General features: G+C 52.7%; 10 protein-coding genes across 10 annotated transcripts; 4 read left to right on the forward strand and 6 right to left on the reverse strand.

Moving 5' to 3' along the window:
- Window positions 1-62: 62 nt before the first annotated feature.
- K489DRAFT_379069 (uncharacterized protein) lies at window positions 63-2,115 on the reverse strand. The gene is made up of 2 exons (XM_033604564.1): window positions 1,441-2,115; window positions 63-1,391 (listed from the first exon to the last, which is right to left on the reverse strand). Exons 1-2 carry the CDS (start codon window positions 2,071-2,073, stop codon window positions 69-71), a joined length of 1,956 nt encoding a protein of 651 aa, XP_033461669.1. The 5' UTR covers window positions 2,074-2,115; the 3' UTR covers window positions 63-68.
- Window positions 2,116-2,559: 444 nt separating this feature from the next.
- Window positions 2,560-4,050, forward strand: K489DRAFT_315664 (uncharacterized protein; the record flags this gene model as incomplete). The annotated part of the gene is made up of 2 exons (XM_033601105.1): window positions 2,560-3,848; window positions 3,909-4,050. The coding sequence occupies 2 exons, from the start codon at window positions 2,560-2,562 to the stop codon at window positions 4,048-4,050; spliced, it is 1,431 nt and encodes a 476-aa protein (XP_033461670.1).
- A 999-nt stretch (window positions 4,051-5,049) lies between these two features.
- K489DRAFT_316602 (uncharacterized protein) lies at window positions 5,050-6,010 on the reverse strand (the record flags this gene model as incomplete). Its single annotated transcript, XM_033601176.1, has 3 exons — window positions 5,050-5,241; window positions 5,454-5,770; window positions 5,953-6,010. 3 exons carry the CDS (start codon window positions 6,008-6,010, stop codon window positions 5,050-5,052), a joined length of 567 nt encoding a protein of 188 aa, XP_033461671.1.
- A 2,106-nt stretch (window positions 6,011-8,116) lies between these two features.
- Window positions 8,117-10,473, forward strand: K489DRAFT_336278 (uncharacterized protein). Its single transcript, XM_033602203.1, has 2 exons — window positions 8,117-9,128; window positions 9,190-10,473. The coding sequence occupies exons 1-2, from the start codon at window positions 8,333-8,335 to the stop codon at window positions 10,074-10,076; spliced, it is 1,683 nt and encodes a 560-aa protein (XP_033461672.1). The 5' UTR covers window positions 8,117-8,332; the 3' UTR covers window positions 10,077-10,473.
- K489DRAFT_400473 (mitochondrial carrier) lies at window positions 10,067-11,790 on the reverse strand (the record flags this gene model as incomplete). Its single annotated transcript, XM_033606991.1, has 6 exons — window positions 10,067-10,252; window positions 10,316-10,639; window positions 10,739-11,083; window positions 11,326-11,605; window positions 11,707-11,715; window positions 11,760-11,790. The coding sequence occupies 6 exons, from the start codon at window positions 11,788-11,790 to the stop codon at window positions 10,135-10,137; spliced, it is 1,107 nt and encodes a 368-aa protein (XP_033461673.1). The 3' UTR covers window positions 10,067-10,134.
- A 522-nt stretch (window positions 11,791-12,312) lies between these two features.
- On the forward strand, window positions 12,313-13,437 carry K489DRAFT_186460 (uncharacterized protein). The gene is made up of 3 exons (XM_033599494.1): window positions 12,313-12,424; window positions 12,502-12,759; window positions 12,872-13,437. Exons 2-3 carry the CDS (start codon window positions 12,706-12,708, stop codon window positions 13,289-13,291), a joined length of 474 nt encoding a protein of 157 aa, XP_033461674.1. The 5' UTR covers window positions 12,313-12,424; window positions 12,502-12,705; the 3' UTR covers window positions 13,292-13,437.
- Window positions 13,438-13,583: 146 nt separating this feature from the next.
- On the reverse strand, window positions 13,584-14,984 carry K489DRAFT_317204 (Zinc/iron permease; the record flags this gene model as incomplete). The annotated part of the gene is made up of 2 exons (XM_033601219.1): window positions 13,584-14,389; window positions 14,501-14,984. The coding sequence occupies 2 exons, from the start codon at window positions 14,982-14,984 to the stop codon at window positions 13,584-13,586; spliced, it is 1,290 nt and encodes a 429-aa protein (XP_033461675.1).
- Window positions 14,985-15,358: 374 nt separating this feature from the next.
- Window positions 15,359-16,673, reverse strand: K489DRAFT_336290 (phosphatidylinositol synthase). Its single transcript, XM_033602204.1, has 3 exons — window positions 16,343-16,673; window positions 15,916-16,289; window positions 15,359-15,863 (listed from the first exon to the last, which is right to left on the reverse strand). Exons 1-3 carry the CDS (start codon window positions 16,419-16,421, stop codon window positions 15,501-15,503), a joined length of 816 nt encoding a protein of 271 aa, XP_033461676.1. The 5' UTR covers window positions 16,422-16,673; the 3' UTR covers window positions 15,359-15,500.
- K489DRAFT_369493 (uncharacterized protein) lies at window positions 16,538-16,993 on the forward strand (the record flags this gene model as incomplete). Its single annotated transcript, XM_033603038.1, has 1 exon — window positions 16,538-16,993. One exon carries the CDS (start codon window positions 16,538-16,540, stop codon window positions 16,991-16,993), a length of 456 nt encoding a protein of 151 aa, XP_033461677.1.
- Window positions 16,994-17,443: 450 nt separating this feature from the next.
- K489DRAFT_379077 (abhydrolase) lies at window positions 17,444-18,660 on the reverse strand. The gene has a single exon (XM_033604565.1). The coding sequence runs from the start codon at window positions 18,538-18,540 to the stop codon at window positions 17,560-17,562; it is 981 nt and encodes a 326-aa protein (XP_033461678.1). The 5' UTR covers window positions 18,541-18,660; the 3' UTR covers window positions 17,444-17,559.
- Window positions 18,661-18,709: the final 49 nt, after the last annotated feature.

The following is an 18,709-nucleotide window of genomic DNA, read 5'->3' on the forward strand; positions in this document are numbered from 1 at the left end:
GATTAGTGATGGGGCCGTGGTACAAGTGCTGCTGATCTCAGATACTACAGCGACATTGGATTTCCGCTTCACAGATAATATAGGCTATCTTCGAACCAATACCCACTCCGTAAGAACAACGGTACGGGTTTCCCACTCGATTCGTAGTCGTGCTCCGTGAGATGCTCATACTCGGGCCCCATTATCGTACCGGCGAGCTCGCGGGGCCACTCGACACTGTATTTTATACTCCCTTCGGAATCCCTCACATTATCGTAGATCTGTATCGATAAATGCTTGATGCGGCCGCTCAAATGCTGCAGGGGTAATACCGTGTTGAAGTAGCATGTCTTCCGATGCTCAAATTCCTCTCGGGATAAGACGGCTCTCCAGTCCGGCATTTCGCCCTCGATGTAATAACTGGTCACCCATGCGTTAGGAAGAAAGACCACTTTGATCGCAAGATTGGAAGAGACGAGATGCGGCTTAATCTCCTCAACTGTACGCTTCCAATCTATCAGCTCCGGGCTGCCAGTCGAACACCATGTTAAGTGTCCGATACCAGCGAATTCCTCGAAGACGATCTCAAGGTGGCGTAAGTAGCGAAGGACATCTTTTGGGACGAGGTCATTAAGGAAAGTCGAAATGTGCAATCGACTAGGAGCTTGTAGCACAGGATCTGGAGACAATAGCTTCCTCGTCGGCCAGACTACGATGCGGTTTTGTCCGAAGAAGATCTGTAATGCATCCTGTCGGAAAGTCGAGTTTACTAGAAACAATGGCGTCGGTGACGTCCAACAATTGAGCTTGCTATAGCTCGAGTACACTGTGTGCCGACTTTTGCAGAAACAGCCCCGCCCGCCAAGCTTCTCTTGACAGTATCTGCGCCTGTACGAGTTGCGATATAAATTAGCATTGTCAGTAAGATCACTATTGTCCTTAGCGATCGGGTGGAGATGCAGGAGGGGATCGTGTCTGCTTTCTGTCCACGTTCCTCCTGCTCCGCAGCGTCTGCGGTACCAGCCGTAATACGGACTCCACTCTACTTCTTTCCCAGGGGCGACGAGATCTGTATATGCGAGAATGTGTTGACGGACTTCCGCCGGAAGATCCATGAATGTGATTGAGTCGTTGGATCTTCTGCTTTCTGGCGACTCTAGATGTGACACGGTAGAGCACACAGTCCGCTGAACTGCTAATTGAGCTAGCCGTCTGAGCAGTTCGACCCTGCTACGAGCGAGCCTAATATTGCATTTGGCCATATAAGGCCGGCTTTCTGTCAGAAAAGGTTTCAAGGCGAGCTCCGCGGTCTCGACGTCGTCGACGTCACACATGAAGTCCAGCTCTAGTGTTCCAAGCTGGAGCTGTGGCCGAATACCGGCCCAAACTTGGTTCCAATTCTCAAGCACAGCCTAAAAGACTAATCAGGAACTAACATGATTATGAGTATTCCGCACTCACTTTGTGAAGTCGATTCGTAACTGTGAGCGACTGTGACCGAGAGTAATCGAAGATTGCTAAGGGACTGAGGTGGCCTTTAGTACGCTCACTGTAACTTCGTTGGGTGTTTTCTCGAACTGAGACAGATTCGAGAGGCTCCGATTCGTTGCGAATAGCATAATCGGGATCCTCTTCGCCATCGCATTCCCAGCCATCTCTACAAGAAGTCGCATTCAGGTCAATGGTAAGCCGCTTTAGAGCATGAATTGAGCTCGCTCGTAACCTGCTAAGTGCAGCGAGACTAGCGTCATCTTTGGCACGAATGACAATTTGCCAATTAGAGTATATTTGATGGGCCAGCTCGGTATAGACAGCCGAGCATGAGAGTAGAAGGCTTAGTGTGCTAGTATTGTGCGACAAGGAAGGGCGACGTTCTGTGGGCCGATGGTTGAGATTGACGTTGACGATATCCGATAAGTCCTTGCGCGTATGCAGTGTGCAAAAGCCAGAGTAAGCGCTTAAGGGAAAAGTCCCGTTGTCTTGCACGTTCGCCTCCCCGCAACAGTGCGGTGTGCCTATGCTGGGCGCACATGCATAAGTATAGATTGCTAGACGAACTTCTTTTGGCAATCGAAAGAGCGACATAGTCATCATTGTAGGACGGTAGAGATATACAAGCGAAACACATTAATGGAGATGGATGGAGCGTTATATGATATGTCTCATTCGGATTGCAAGGAAGACGGATAAGTCTCGTCGTCAGCCTAATACAAGCAACTATACTATTAATAACATAGCTGTTCTCTAATCGGCGTACACTTCGCTCCGGAGCTGCGCTTAATCATTTAATGATGTCCTCTGCTTTCTTTCCGCAGCACACAAAATACGATATACAGCTACGGGACGCGATAGGAGGGTTGTGATTACTCCGCGCGGTGGAGAAACACCGAAAGTTAGACAGCTGCAGGGATTGGTCTCGAATTGGCCGAGCCGAGGTGGAACATCACCACGCCCATGGGAACGTCAGCAGATGACAGACAGGCAGACAATATACAATAGAATCAGTAGATGTTAAGGAAAATCAATTTCCTCTTCGTCCATTGTTCGTTTCGCACCCTATAGAAGCAGCATCCACACATCATGGCGGACGACCACTCCGCCGCTCAAGTCGTGCAACACGTTTACGATGTCCTCACCCAGCTCCGCGCTTCGCCCTACCCGGTATTGGAATCGCCCGAGTCCATGAAGCGACGCGCCTCTGTCGCCCTGATCATTCGCATTTCTCCTTCCTCCGCCCATTGGAGCCCGACAAACCCAGAAGAGAGCCACGAGCTCGACTCATACTACGACCTCGACGCCTTCTTCCGTCAGGAGTGGGTCAAGCACGGCGACGCCGAAGTTCTCTTCATCAAGCGCGCCTCGCGGAAAGGGGACCGATGGACATCACACATCGCCCTGCCCGGCGGCCGACGCGATCCGGAGGATGTAGACGATAAGGCAGCGGCCATCCGCGAGACGTGGGAAGAGGTGGGAATCGATTTGAAGAGCTATGCATTGGAATGTGGAAACCTCCCCCAGAGACTGGTCACCACGCATTGGGGCAAGAAACCTCTGCTCGTGCTGTGCCCCTACGTCTTCATCCTCACCCACCACCAGATCCCGCCGATGAAACTCCAACCCACGGAAGTCGCCGCGACGCATTGGGTGCCCATCCGCAGCCTCATGTCACCACTGCAACGTACGGTCGCTTTCGAGGACGTCTCGAGCCGCATCGCGAACCAAGAAACGGGAGTAAAGAAATGGATGCTGAGCCTGATCCTCGGCAAGATGATGTTCGCCGCGATCAACCTCATGCCGACCGAATCCCTGCACAGCGTCGAATCCCCCGGCCAAGAGATCCTCCTGCAAGACAACCGCCTCTCCCCTCCAACCCGCACCGACCAGCTCAAATCCCTCGCGACCCGCCTCTGGCACTCCGACATCTTTAACCAATTCCCAACCCCGAAAAAGGACGGCCCTCTCCTCCTCTGGGGTCTCACCCTTGGCGTCGTCTCCGACTACCTCGACCTCATCCCTCCCCACAACGCCCTCACCCTCTGGACCTATCCCACCTTCACACCCCTAGACGTGCGCTTCGCAGTCTGGCTCCTGACCTACCGTTTCAAAGACCGCAAACGCGCCGAGTTACAAGCCGGCACGCTGCTATTCAAAGATTACAAACCGACCTTCGGCGCCGTCACGGACAGCGTCGCACATACCGCTTCCGCTCCCGCCACAGACCCTCCTGTTCCTGCTTCTTCCGAAGAAATCTCCGCATCAACAGTCCTCGTCGACCGGCCAGACGAGACCGGCTTCCACGGCCTCGGCACCGGCCGTGGCGTGGGCTCCGCGCAAGGCCGGAAACCTACCGTGTCGAGTATGCTGGAAGGGTACGTCGTCGAGCATTTCCTGATCCGAACTTTCCTCCCCGAGATTAACGACCGTCGCAGATATTACGACATCGTCCGGAGAGCGGTGCTCGTGGCCATCCTCGCCCGACTGGGTCTCTCGACTGTCTTGGCGGTGGTGCTGTGGAGGCGGTTCGGCCCCGATGCTGCTGGGAGAAGGAGGGCGGTTTTCAGACCGACTTGAATCTGTAGCTGGGTGAAAATGGACGGGAATTGTTTCTCTCTACCTTTCTATGCCTCGGAGATGGCGTGATGGGAAACGAAAGGAGCCGCGAGACTGCGTTCCGTTGCCGTTGCGCCACGGCGCTGACGACGCGTTGTGAAGCGAGGGAGGAGGCTCGGCCCAGCAGAACCCTGCCCTGACGCACGCTACGATACATTTCCAAGGAGTCGCCTCGGGGAGATGCCGAACTCACAGGCTGGGGATGCCGGCTTGAAAAAATCGGATTCCTCCTCGGTCTGGTTCCCACGCATCCCAGCGATTCCTGCGCCGCAGAATCACAGGACAACAGACGATGTGCGCAGGAAGCCCGCGGTGAAAACGAAGGCGGATGAGGAGATAGAAGGATTCATCCATGACCGATTGACGATCATAGAGCGGCCCCCTGAGAAGAGCCAGCTGCACTGTCCGACAAATCCTGAGGAGCGACCGTGTTCTTTGCAGAAATTCGGCGTCGGGCATACTCATGGAGGTGTGCAGGTGTTCATCGACGACGTAGCGGCATCATCATGCCGCCAGTCAGGATATAGATGGCAGTGATCATGGCAGGAACGCTTGCAGAGGAGGCACATGATGAAGTCTCTCTATTTTCCCGTTCGTCGAAAGGGGTCTTTTTCTCCCCGCGGTGATGGATGGAGGACGGAGTGAGTTTCGGATCTTTTTCAGGGAAGGACTTTTTCGTCCTATGAAGGACTTCACGTTAATTCGGTTCGCATGTCATGGTACGTTCGAGGAATTCCCATGTAGATTGCGGTGTGGTGTGATATCTGTTGTGTGGTATCAGAAGGCAAAAAAAGAAAAATCAAGAATCTCCCACGCCCAAGCAATCGTCAACCTGTGTTCCATGCCGCTCGCTTATGCAAATTTGCTCATGAATACAGCAGCCGGAGGGGAAAAAAACAGCTTCAATCAAAAACTTTGGAAAGGAAAAACATCCCGGAAAAAAATGCCATCTTAAAACGGTCAAAAGGGCACCCCATGCGCATTCCCATGCCCTCTCGCTCCCGCCATCGGCATTTGCTGCCCTTGGAATTGTTGTGTTTCTCGTTGCGGAGGTGGTGGAGGAAGTGGTGGTGATGGGGCGACTTTCTTGGCTGTAGCTGTGGTCGTGGTAGAACTCCTACGTGGTAATGTCCATGGGACGGCGCAGATGACCTATAAGAGAAGCGAGTTAGTGGGTATGTACGGAAGACGCATGCGCTTCTGTTACGGCAAGGCGGCTTTGGCCTTTTTGGCTTTGAGCGCAAGTTTTGGGTTCTGAAGTGAAGTGTATTCGAGAGTGGCCCGGCCAAAGAAACTCCGGGGACGGAGAAGGCGATTGACAAAAAGCGTTCGAAGGCGGAGAAAATAGTTGAAAGAAAACTTACCTCCCCATCACAATATGCCCAGAAATACACTCCCAGCCCCACAAGATAATATATCGCCGGATTCGTACTCTGATACATGAGCACGGCGAGCAAACTCGTCAGTGGCAACCAGAACAGTCTCGCCTCGAGGCTCTGCTGGACCGCCGTCCCCGCGACGAAACCCAGCGGCCATTCGTAGACGAGGGTGATGATGCCGCAGAGCAAGTTTAGAATTTGGAGATATGGGATAGGTTTAACGAAGCCGTCGAGGTTCTTTGTGAGGAAGTCGAAGAAGAATTTGGGCCAGAAGAAACCTTCTATTGAGGCAGCGATTTGGTCTGTGGGAGAAAGCGTTAGTTTGGGCAATTTTTTCGCGAGGTTGGTGGCAGTGAGAGAGGTGGTGATTTATGGCTTGTTCTGGATATCATTCGAGCGTGCGGTTGGCGCATGCTGGGAGGGAGATTGATGATATGATGACGAGGATCAAGATGATCAGAATCAAGATGACGAGATAACGTACAGGTCGCGGCGGTCATGCAAATTAGTCGCGCCCAGTGGTTCTTGATGAGTCGCCCCATGATGTTCTATGTGAAAGCGAGAAGCAGAGGCGAAGGCGCATGCGACCAGGATGATCGAAGAGGAGAGCCACACGACGCGAGCCTTATTGCGAGCTCCGCGACGTGGAGATCATGATCTGATGTCGTAGAGTAAGAGATGCCGGATTATCGTGATACGAGGTCCGGTTGATCGGCGTCGCCTATTTTGATGGTCGCGGTGAAGTGTTCTGGATGGAGCTGCGAGGTCGCTCGGCGATATGAGGAACAGTGTACAAAAAGTAGCAAGCTAGGCAGAGTGGCGTGAGAGATATGGCGGTCTGTTTCGTCGCGGGTAATGGTATCGAAAGTGTTTTGTTCTAGAAATGGCTGTAAGTATGTGAAGCAATTACATCCTAGTCCCCGTGCACGATATCTCCACCGGTACGATGACGCCGTCGAGATAGGATAGCCCTGGAGTGGGATGTGAAGACTCGGCGAGGGAGACTGCGAATGCGCGGCACACATACCTGCAGGGAACGTGCGATGCTAAGCGGGAAACACGGCGCCCAGAGATGTAGGCAGAGGCACGATAGGAATGGCGAGAGAGCTAAGAATGGAATAATACCCGCTATGAGAATTCCCACGACCACGGCGATGGTGAATGCTAGGCGGAGATGGTGGCGCTTCGCAGAGTCTTGGTGGAGGAGAACATGTCGAATGTTCCTCTGTGCATGTGGTACGTTCTGCAAGCTGGGCACACGCTAGAATACTGCTGCAGGACTGTCCCGTCTCGCCTCCTGTACAGAAAATCCCCAAGAAAAGGTCTGAATACACCCGACCGCTTTTCGCTTGTTCTCACTGCAGCATTGTCACGACCGATTGTACACACGACTACCTGTGGCTGTGGCTGGTTTGACTACACTTTGCTACTATTACAGATATCTCTGACCGCCCGTGAAAGGCTCGCTAGGAAGAGAAGCCGGCCGATATTGATTTCATCACGTGGAGAGAAATTCTGACCACTCCGGTCTGTATTTACAGCTTCGCCATGTGTCGCCGAGACCATGGCGGCTCCTTGGCGCGTGCAAGACGATGATATGTTAGGTGGACTTTGATGCATGTCGCACATATCACATTTCTTTCCCGATGTTCGCTATTCTGGGACCACCGGGATATTCAGAGCGATGGCGATACACCAGTAAAATTCGCCGATCTGAGACAGGTGCTCAGTTTGAAACATCTCGTGGGTTATTTAAATCGACCTTTGCCGCACCCTGAGTCTACGCCTCACCGTCTCTTGCCAGCGACACGAAAGCAGAGGGACAGACAGGCCGTGGAGCATTCCAGCCTAGCACGCGGCCGAGGCCTCGATCTTGTGGTTCCAAGCGCACCGATCGATAAAATCCATTTCCTTTTGATAGCGGCAAGGGACCATCTACGTGACAGGTCGCCAACGTGCGGCCAGGATTGGGCGCGTAGGAAATGCGTAGGGAATTATGGTACATATGACAGGGAGCGGCAGTCTAGTCGAATTGTGATCCCTTGACCAGCAATTCTGGGAAAAATGTGAGCAAGAGAGCAGACGAGGTCGTTGATTGGGTTGCGACTATTCTGTTGCCGCTGGCGCTAAGGCACGCCTCACCTTTAGGCACGCCCCGGCCCTGAGCCGAGGAAAGTCCACGAGCTCTCACTTTTACCACACACAAAGGCTGAAAGGAGAGACGGAATACATGGAATACCTAGTGACAAGACACATGAATCCCTCCCGCCTCCGTGCACTAGACAATACTGTAATGTGTGTGATTGAGCGGCACAAGGGTCCGCACACCATCTCTCTCTCGTCCTCTCTTTCCATCTCCCACAGATGGAACATTTCAAGGTTCTCGGGCATGTCGGCGCAATATAGCACCGTTCCTCTCTCAGCCCGAATTAGCCCGCAAATTACTGCGAGAAATCCGGAAAACGTGGAAGGTTCCAAAGCGAGCATTCTTAGCATGCAGATGAGAGATGGAGTGTGCGTCTGGACAGAACGTTTGTGTGGGTGATTGTGCGCGCGTCCACGCCACCCGGCTCTGATGCTCCCACGTGATGGCGGGCTATCATCTTCCGATATCTCGATTCGAATGTGATACATCGTAATAGCTGCCATTCCGTCGCATTCACAGTTCGACTTTGCCTTCGCGTTCGATATTCCATCGTTCTGTTGCAGGAGTCGCATGCATAATATCCATTAGGACACAGGCAACTCCCACACGAACCTCAATCTATCTGACCATGGACTCGTGATTCTGACTGGAACGACATCTTCCTGGCAAGGGCCCTCCTCTATCTTTACCATCGCATTTTCTGTATCGTTTTGCTAAAATGGTCATCGAAAAGAATGTCGCGAGGCCGGCTCAGAACAAGTCATGGCTGGCCGCACAATTGACTCCCCGGAAGCTGGCCTTCTACACGATTTTCCATGGATTTCACATCTCTCTCTTCGTTCTGGGATGGTATCTCCAATCCGCTGACGTACGTCTGGCCGGGCTCAACACTCTCACATTCAGTGTCTGGCTCTCGCGAGGAGCGGGTCTCTGCCTTACCGTCGACACGACTCTGATCCTGCTGCCCATGTGTCGCAGTCTGCTCAGGGTGGTCCGCCCGAGAATCAAGTGGCTACCATTAGATGAGAATGTCTGGTTCCATCGCCAGGTCGCGTACAGCTTGCTTCTCTGGACCATTGTACACGTCTCTGCACACTATGTCAACTTCTTCAACGTGGAGCGTATCCAACTCCGCCCATTTGCCGCCGTCCAGGTCCACTACACACAAGCTGGCGGGATAACAGGACATGTCATGCTGTTTTGTATGCTCCTCATGTACACGACCGCTCACGCCAAGATCAGACAGCAGAGCTTTGAGACATTCTGGTACACCCATCACCTATTCGTACCGTTCTTCTTGGCCATGTACACACATGCGACGGGCTGCTTCGTCCGAGACTCGGTTCAGCCATACTCGCCGTTCGATGAGCGACAGTTTTGGAAACACTGTATCGGGTATCACGGATGGCGATGGGAGCTCGTCGTGGGCGCGCTATATTTGAGTGAGCGCGTATGGCGCGAGATTCGATCTCGACGAGAGAGCCGCATTGTCAAAGTTGTCAAACATCCATATGGTAAGCTTTTGCCGTGACTTGATCGATCCGGAGAACCTCAGCGCTGATTCAAATTCTACAGACGCCGTCGAAATTCAGTTCGTCAAGCCCAGCATGAAATACAAAGCCGGTCAATGGATCTTCATCAACGTGCCCAGCGTCAGCGGTGGTCAATGGCATCCCTTCACCATCACTTCCTGCCCATTCGATCCCTACATTAGCATCCACGTCCGCGTTGTAGGCGACTTCACCCGCTCATTAGCCAACGCCATTGGCGCCGGCCCCGAACAAGCCAAGCTCTACAACGATCTCGATCCGAACGGCATGTACGAGGTCGCTCTGCAAAACGGCCAAGAGATGCCACGTATCCGCATCGACGGACCCTACGGTGCACCAGCAGAAGACGTCTTTGACAATGAAATCGCTATCCTGATCGGCAGTGGCATTGGAGTGACACCCTGGGCATCGATTTTGAAGAACATCTGGCACATGCGTACCTCGCAGAATCCGCCTAAGCGACTCAAACGTGTCGAATTCATCTGGATTTGTCGTGACACGAACTCCTTCGAATGGTTTCAGTCTCTGTTGAAGAGTCTGGAGGAACAGCACGAGGACCTCCGGTTGGGCGCATCGATTGAGTTCTTACGCATCCACACATACCTCACGCAGCGCGTTGATATTGATACGGCGCAGAACATCGTGCTCAACTCGGTCGGTATGGACAAGGATCCACTTACAGAACTCTCCAGTCGTACCAATTTCGGCCGACCGAATTTCTCCCGTCTGCTGGTCGGAATGCGAGATGGTATCCTAAATCAGACATATCTGCCAGGTGTTGAGAAGGGGGTGAAGACGGATGTCGGAGTCTATTTCTGCGGACCGAACACAGCTGCGCGAGACATCAAGCGGGCGTGCAAGACGGCGACGGTGAAGGAGGTCAAATTCAAATTCTGGAAGGAACATTTCTGAAGAACACAAACACAACGAGCCACGCAATCGCGTATAACAAACACAACGAAGGATTCACTCAAACCTTGGCCTCTTGGGCTTTCGAGCTTCCGCCGGTGGATGGGAAGCCCATGTAGATCTTGAACGAGTCATAGATCATCCACTGGAGCCCAGTCAAGGTGCCGACCATGACGATACTGCAGCGACAACAAATCAGCACGAGGCCCTCAGCACAGGATTTGCCAGGATAATTCACTCACCGGACCGGAAGACCATTCCACAATCCGCCAAAGCCAATATCCTTATAAATCCTTCCGACCGCAGCTCCAAAGGCCTCGCCCGGCGCCCGGGAGGCATTCAATTTGCTAACCATGACATCGGCCGGATGTGAGATAAACGCGCAGAGGATTCCCGCAATGTATCCACCGGTGAAGGCGACGCCGGTCTGCGCGGCCTTGGAATAATCCGCTTTGGAGCCTGGAAGACGGTGGTAGATCATCTCGACGACGGTCTCGAAGGAGGCGAACTTCATCATGGTGTAGGGGATCTGGCGGCCCCAGAGCGGGTAGAGACCTTTGTATAACCTGCAACGACACGCATACGGGTCGGGTCAGAATTCCTATCGCCTTCCTCGCAGGAGTTCTCAAAGAGAGCGCGAGAGAAAAGAAAAAGATCTTACTCACCCGCCAATCCCCTCGGTCGCAGTAATCTTCCGAATCCCATCCATTGTGCCCTTCGCAAACGGCGGCATCGTCGTCTGCATCCGAATCTTCACCGCCTCAAAAGGACAAAGTCCCACATCAGCAATGACCTCCGCGGACGCGGACCCCGCCAGATAAATCCAAGTCTTATACTTCTCAGCGTTGGCCTCCCCCGCGAGGTCCGCATAGAATTTCTTGAAGTACTCATATCCGCCATATTTCAACGCGCCCTGGATCGAGTAGCCTACGGCCGTGGGTCCGCCGCCGGTGAAAATCCCGGCCGCGCCCTCCGCGCTGATGATCTTGCGCCACCCGTCGAAGTTGCCTCTGTACAGGGTGCTATTGACTTGGCGGCGGCATTTCACAAGATCGAGGGGTGTCACGAGCCAGTGGGTTGCGCCGCAGGCTAAGAGGCCGCCGGCAACACTTTAACTCGTCAGGAATATGGACATCCGTCAGTGAGTTGGCACCGGAGGATGATGTGCACAGTGTCGAAAGAGTGTCGAAAGAGTGCTGGAGTTCCCAGTCTCTCCCTCCCTCTCTAGAGACTCATTGTGGTGGATACCTACGAGGTGGCATAGTATTTCGGGCTGTATAGCTCGATCTTTCCCGCGTTGGCTTGGGCTGCATCGGTGGCTTTGCCTTGAGCGTCATCGGCGATGGACCAGGCGGAGAAGCGGTCGGTTCGAGCTTGTCGAGGTGTTCGCAGAGGTGTCGAGGTGGGTTTGTCGTCGTTTAGAACGACGCGGTTGTGGCCGAAGGTGGCCTTGAGAGTGGTCGAAGATGGGAATAGGGGAAGCATTGAGGGGAGATTTCTTTCTCTAGATATTTGAATGTTAGTTGATGATCCTGTAAGGAGAGGTAGTTCGGTATTCATATCGATGCTTCCCTATCGAGGAGTCCTTGCGTCTCGACTCGACCAGCCATGAACTCAGAACTAGACCACTTACCGAAATGTACTAAATCAAGCCAAAGACATATGTCTACTCACATCAAAAAGTACCTTTCTTGCACTTCCAGGGACGTGTACTCATTATATAGTGCCTACCAAAACATGAACTCAACAGGAAGGTAGAGGCTGCCGCGCCGCATCGCAGGTGTCCTGCTGACGTCCCGCTGGTACGAAGTGTCCTTCGGCACAAAATCCTCAGCTTCAGTTGCTCCCAAGACTAGCGCCGGAGACAACGATTCGTAAATACGAGCACGGCAGTGCGGCATTGAAGCCGTTTGTAGAGTCATATGTAGCGTTTATGGTATGTATTGGTCTCTGTTGGCTCTCCCTCACTGGAGGTTATGCCTGCATATCATTATCCAATGCTTACGCCCAGCCGGACTGCGCCGATGTCAGGAACGCGGTCTCCAATGGGACGTGTTATTATCCATCCGCCGTTGATGTCCATTGTCTTGTGAGGCACGCATGAAATAAATGTCCGCAAATATGAAGAGTCGGCTGATCTGAAATGATCGGCGTGGCGCAGGGGAAAGGCAAGGGGATGAGGCGTGAGTCACAGCCATTGCGGCCGAATCTCACCTCATTACCCCTGCTTCGTCCATTGGCATCATCAGCGTTTGCGGCACAGCTCCGGCGAGCGCGAATGCCATGACAGGCGAATATGTGCGTGTCGATCCTGAACGTGGTGATGGATGCGGAAACAATTGCTCTTCATGGTTCGCGTTGCCCTAGAAAAGACATCATCTCCAGAACAATAAATAACGATTGTTCGCATGTGACGATGGGACCACAGCCGCCCAATTTGCTGGAGGCTTCTACATATAGACGCCGGATGACGTAATCGGCACATTGCCCGCGGTCCATTGCAGTGCGGGACCGCGAAACTTTGGTGGACAGTACACAGCGATAGCAGAGCTGCGGAGCATACCACAGACTCGCCACGATAATCACGCACCTTACTGTCTGTTAGACAACGCCGTCAAAGCGAGACCGAAAAATGGCGACAAATTCTGAGCCGTCCGCCTCCCCGTGGGCGAATCGCTATAGAGGCGTAAGTGAAGCCCAATGCCCGCCAGGCTGAGATAGAAACCCGCACGAGGGAACCAAAAAAGAAGAAGAGCGCGCCAACTCAAATTTATCCTCCTTCTCACACCCCCAGGCAGGCCACCGTTGAAGACCTCGAGCCTCCCACCGCCCTCTCCACGAGCCCGCAATCGCCCATAGCCCGGGCCGTCGACGCCGCCAACGAGCAACAATTCACGCATCTCACCGTCCTGAACCCCAAAGATAAAGCCTTGCTCGGCTACATCAGCATCCCGCGATTGGAAGAACTCCTCGCGTCCGGGCAAGTCTCCGGAACGGACCCGGTCGAAAAGGCGATGATAAAGTTTCAACGCAAGGGGAAGAGATATCGGCTTATCACGCTGGGGACGCCGTTGGAGGAACTTGAGGCTTTCTTTGAGGGCAGGGATACCGGTGTTAAGCAGGACTTCGCGGTCGTTACGGACGTGGCGAGGAGGTTTGTTTTGGGAGTCGCGACGAGGGATGATCTTGTGAAGTTTATGAACAGTCGGCCTGCGTAAGACAGGACGACATGGAGAGGGCTGAGAGGTGGAATTTTTAAGAGCGAGTGCGGGAATGTACTAGCATGGCCCCGATGAAGGTTGGTGAACTGTCGAGTGATGATACCAGTTATAAGCTCGCTATATGAGCTGTTGAACTTTGTTGATCGGGGCGGCGAAGTTGTCAGAATATGCAGAAATGAAGCAAAGCAGGTGCAGGAGCAGAGCTGGCACCACCGCCAAATACTACCTATCATCAGCACTCGGAAGAACTGAAGCCAGAAGAGAAGATGCATTTTCTATAAAGATCCCGCTATGCAAATGCTCCAACCAACGCCATCAACAGCCCACCCGCGACTACCGCGAGGCAAGCCTGTACACGCCGTCGTCCCTGTAATTCTACATAGCTGTGATCGCTCAAAAAGTCCTCTGCGATGAGCTGCACCAATCCCGCGTACAGCAGCAATCCGCTACTGATGCCATTAACAATGCCCACCATAAGCAATCCAAATTCACTAGCAGGGTCGTAGAGCGTGTGCACAGCGAGACCGATCGCCTGACCGATGGGCGTGGTGATGCCGTACATGAGACTCATGAGCCACGGCTTCGTGCTGCTCGTCGAGAAGGATTTAATGGCGGCGATTCGGGTACCGAGAGCCAGACCCTCGAATGTCTGATGGAAGCTGATGGCGAGAAGGAGCACGGCGAAGGCCGGGCCCGTGGAGACGGAGAGCGCCATGCCGATGAAGACGCTGTGGAAGAGGATCCCGGCTTCGAGAAGGAGACATTGGAGGATCATGCGCTTCTCGTTTGCACTCGCGTCCGGCTCGGCTTCGTGGTAGGAGGGCGATTCCGCGAAGGAAACTTGGCGGGATTTGTTCTTCGGTCGTTGATGGCCATTTTCGCTGCTCTCTCCACCTCGTGAAGCAGATCTGCCTGTCAGAGGTTGCATATCGTCTGTGATGGGATCGAGCTCGTCGAGATCCAGGTCGGAGTCATTGTCGCCATCGCCAGACTTTGGGAGCAACGGTAGAGGCTTGTCAATGCTTGTAGCACGAACCCTCTCACCTTCTTCCGACTCCTCCACATCGCCCGATATCGATCCATCCTCGTCCTCGTCTGATTTTAATGGCCCCTGTCGAAAGCGCATAAAACTTCCCGATCTACGATGCTCAAAAGTATGTCTCTCCGCTGATCTTTCGGGGCTCTTCCAACTCTCCACATCAATACTGTGACTGTGAACAGCTCCCTTGATGGCAAAAAACATCTCCACCCCGACCACGAACAGGACGCTGATCATCGAGATGAACCCGGCCATAGCCGGGTATGTCTTGTTCCAAAATGGTGGAAGACATGGATCTGTAAGGCTGACAAAGGCGGTTGGTAGAAGATGTACGAATGCGGTCGCGATCAAAACTCCAGTGCCAAAGTGTCGACTGATAAAGATGGCATGGTTGGGAACAGGTAGTCGTGGAAATCGTCGGACGATCACGGGGAAGGAGCAGGCGAGTGTCGAGAGGAAGAGAATGAGAAACAATGCTCCAACATGTACTGAAGTGTTGTAGGGATATTTGGTCTTGCCAGAACCGCAGGCTGGTCTTTCTCGATTCTCCTGTCGGCGCGCGAGCTCCGCCAGCAGGTAGGATGTCGGTATCTCCGCCCATCTGGTGACCAGCGACGAAGACGCCGACGGTGACAGTCCAGCGAGCTCCATAGTATGCGCTTAACAGTTTTTTATGGTTGAGTGTCCGGGATATCGCTGCAGCGCATCGCTATAACGATGCCTCGTGGCAGCGCATGGTGATGAATAGCACTGAGTCCAGAGGCACGAGGAGGACCGAGTTCGAACTGCATCACTACTGCAGGACAGAAGCGTGTCCCTTGAATTAGCTTGACGCCAATGGGCGCGGAGGTTATCAATTTAGGGGACCCTGAGCCGAGCCCTTGGTATTCATGCGACACGCGTCTACATCGCTGCTATCCGATGTCTGAAATGCTTGGGATTTGCATGTCGACATTCGTTCTCCATGGATGCTGCTTGCATATGGCTTATGGACGTGGATGTGAACGAGTCAATACTTGATATTAGTGTTATTGTTATCATTATTATCATTATTGCATTGCGACCATACGTCAGAATGCAGCTTGCCCAATACAAGTACTAGAGCCCATTACGAACGGCTTCATTTCTTAAGAGATGCAATCCTCTCAAATTTTCAGCTAGAAGAGATTACCTCGCCCTCTCCTGCCGAGCCTGCCTCCTTCGCAGCCTATCTTCATGCGTCAATCGCTGACATGCATTTTGCAACTGTAAGATGTTCGTGAATTGTTTGAACAGCATGCCGGGCAGACCAACCCCAACCACGATCCAAGGAATCTGGTCATTCAGCTTATTGATCCGAGCCGCCTCCATCATTGCGGCAGAACGGAATTCTGGCATCGTGAAGACCCACTCAGGGAGGAGGTGTTGTAGTGTTGAAGTTACAATTTCCGACGAGAAAAATGGCGTGCTGACCTCGGAGGAGGAGAAACATAGCAGATAGAGGCCGATGAAGAAGAGTTCATTTAGTGCACAGGTCGTGAACAGCACAGGCTGGAAATGAGTGTCAGTATAGGACTGTCGCTGGAGAGCATGGTTTACACACCTTTTTGTAGTAAAAGTTCAAGATCCAGCTGGTCTGCGCCGAGATATCTTTGTGGCTACTTCCACGTGCTCCCGTCGCCAGCGTGGCATACATGTGCACATAGTGACTGGCGAAGTCGAGACAGATGAGACCTTGAAATAACGGCGCCCATGCAGGATTGGCGATGGCCAGGAATACCAGAAGACAAGTCGTCGTGCAGCGATCTGTCATCATATCAAGAACACCGCCAAACAGCGTCGACTGTCGGAAATACCGAGCAGCGTATCCGTCCGCCGCATCGAGCAGGCAGCTAATCGCATAGAGACCACTGCATCTACGGGGATGCAGTGGCATGTAACTCAGTGAACATATCGCTAACACGATGCGAGCGTAGCCTAGTTCGTGCATCAGTGGGGTTTCGTTTCCAAGATGGTATAGGCTAGATTACCGATGATGTTTGGCCAGAAGAGATAGATGTTCTCCTCTCCGACATCGTCGACTCTTGCTTCTCCTTGATTCCTTGACATATCGCGATATGTATCGACTCAGACACTTCGATGGAAAGCGTTATCGCAGGGCTTGCAGGATCAGTGCGAAATCATGATATATATTGCCCTGCGCCCCGCCCCGATCGCTTGCAAGAATGTTGACCTGGCGTCCGCACCAGCCCCCTCTGCTTTTCTACCTCGTGGCTACACTCTCCATATCCGCCATGGCTGCACATGGCGAAAGTGTCGAGCCGCGCAATCCCACGCAGCTTTGCCCACCTACATGCTCCGGAAAGTTTGACCCTGATTGGCGCTTTGTTACGCTGAAAAAAGGTCGTACGACCAAAGACCATCAGGCGTACCTCGAGGAAAAGCATAGCAAGTTCAAGCTCAGCGATCCAGATGTTATCGTCACCGCACCTCTCGAGAAACATACGGCGGAAAAGATCAAAACCTTGCCCAAGACAGTGCAAGACAACTGGACCAAGACAGGGCCAACTTACTACGCTAAACACCTTTCACCCGACGATCTCAAAATCATCTGCAGCGACGAAAAAAATGTGTTATCCGTCGCGTGCGTACTCAAGGCTGATTACAGCATAGATGCCTAAGATATCCAACAGGTGATAGTAGCATGAAATTCATAGCTACGGATTTCAGGCAACGGTAGCTTAACATGCATGGCGGCGAGTCCTAGATAGCCTAACAATATTATCAATTTACGTCCCCCTCCAGACACCCGCTTTGCGCTAAGACAATACCGTGATCATTTCCGCAAGTCTATGTCATGCACAGTACACCTTTGGTATTCCTCCTCGGGTTGGAATGTCCCTTCGTGACAGAACGATGAATGACGGGCAGGGATTTCAAACCCAAAATAGGGTCGTTTTTGTCAGGTAGGCGCTTGGAGAAGTTATGCAAACACGCATGCACTGGCATGGCCGTTTCTACGAAGGAGAGGGACTACTTACTTCTTTGACCTGGCATACTTATATCTCGACAACTGAACAATGGCCAACGTCATGCTCGTGAGTGAGGTGGTCGGGATGGTCCAGGAATCCATGGATATCGAAATGCTTGGGTCACGGATGTTTATTTTGCATACAAAATTCAAAATCATTGACCAGATAATTATCGAGGACGCGTTGTATGCATACTGAATATGAGAATCCTGCCACTACCCAGAGAGGGTCTCGTAAAAACCGTCTCGTTCTTTCAATGCTTCCACCATGTCAACCGCAAACTGCTTTGCATGAGTCGCGAATCCGATGTGGGCTCCGGCAACGATGACCAATTCCTGCCCAAGGTCTTGTGCCAATGTTGCGTTAGCACGGTATTGAAATGTGTGAGTTCTGGTATCTGCTCCGTTTGCCAACAACAATTTATGTCGCAAAGGTTGAAAATCTCGGGAGGCATATTTTGTGAGCGGATAGTAAGGCAGCTCGCGTTCGAACCAATACTGCACATTCGCAAAGACGTTCGGCCCAGACCGTGGATCAAATGCCTTCATGAACAAAGGGAGTTCCTGCTCGGGCGTGTCGATCATTTTCGCAAACTCGGCCAGGGCAGGGAAAGTGCCGCCTTTGCGGTAGAGTTGGTAGATTCCGTCTTGTGTCCGTTCGAGTTCGTCGCGGTCGGGAAGGAAGCTAAATGCTGGCGGTTCATGACAGACAAGGAATCGAATCTCATCCTCGTGCCGTTGTAGAAGCTTCAGTGAAACGATTGCTCCTGAGCTGTTTGCCAACACGGTTGCTGGCTCGTCTGGCGAAAGGTGTTGGATCAAAGCTGCAGCATCGTCGGCATCGCGTTCCACTCGCTGGTCATAATCTTGCGCCCCAGTGAGATAGCTCTGTGAGAAACCTCGTCGGTCATACATCACGACAGTGAATTTATCTTTGAGATATCTGGCGATCGGCTTGTAGATCTCATGGCTGCCGCTCGCTCCACTGATACACAATAGCACCGGGCCTGCTCCTTGAGTCTCGTAGTGGAGCGTCGCTCCGGGCACGTCCAGTTCAGGCATGATTGAACTGGATGATCGGAATACAGGAGTCAGACTTTCACCAGGAGTATGATGAAGAACGACGAACCGCAGCTCGCAGATGAACACAAGCGGGCCGTATCTGCTTCTGCATTCGGCGTGCAAGGGTAAATCCATTCCGTTGGTGCATCATCAACAATCCTTCGGGGACTACAGCCTCCATTACTTGGAGCCAACTCAGTAATTGAGGCATCGCTCAATACAGGCTGTACACCCTGAAATTGTATCGAGACATCATTCTTTACGCAACATGGCAATTTGAGCAAAATGATGTCTACCCTCGTGG

This window comes from Dissoconium aciculare, assembly GCF_010015565.1.
Source record: "Dissoconium aciculare CBS 342.82 unplaced genomic scaffold K489scaffold_4, whole genome shotgun sequence".
Lineage (NCBI taxonomy): Eukaryota > Fungi > Ascomycota > Dothideomycetes > Mycosphaerellales > Dissoconiaceae > Dissoconium > Dissoconium aciculare.

Coding starts and splice junctions, on each gene's coding strand:
- K489DRAFT_379069 (XM_033604564.1), bottom strand. CDS start 2,073: ATGATGACTATGTCGCTCTTTCGATTGCCAAAAGAAGTTCGTCTAGCA. Junction 1,392..1,440: donor TTACGAATCGACTTCACAAA/GTGAGTGCGGAA, acceptor TTAGTCTTTTAG/GCTGTGCTTGAGAATTGGAA.
- K489DRAFT_336278 (XM_033602203.1), top strand. CDS start 8,333: ATGGTCATCGAAAAGAATGTCGCGAGGCCGGCTCAGAACAAGTCATGG. Junction 9,129..9,189: donor AGTTGTCAAACATCCATATG/GTAAGCTTTTGC, acceptor CAAATTCTACAG/ACGCCGTCGAAATTCAGTTC.
- K489DRAFT_186460 (XM_033599494.1), top strand. CDS start 12,706: ATGGCGACAAATTCTGAGCCGTCCGCCTCCCCGTGGGCGAATCGCTAT. Junction 12,760..12,871: donor GGGCGAATCGCTATAGAGGC/GTAAGTGAAGCC, acceptor ACCCCCAGGCAG/GCCACCGTTGAAGACCTCGA.
- K489DRAFT_336290 (XM_033602204.1), bottom strand. CDS start 16,421: ATGTCAAGGAATCAAGGAGAAGCAAGAGTCGACGATGTCGGAGAGGAG. Junction 16,290..16,342: donor CTTCTGGCCAAACATCATCG/GTAATCTAGCCT, acceptor TGCACGAACTAG/GCTACGCTCGCATCGTGTTA. Junction 15,864..15,915: donor TGAACTTTTACTACAAAAAG/GTGTGTAAACCA, acceptor ACTCATTTCCAG/CCTGTGCTGTTCACGACCTG.
- K489DRAFT_379077 (XM_033604565.1), bottom strand. CDS start 18,540: ATGGATTTACCCTTGCACGCCGAATGCAGAAGCAGATACGGCCCGCTT.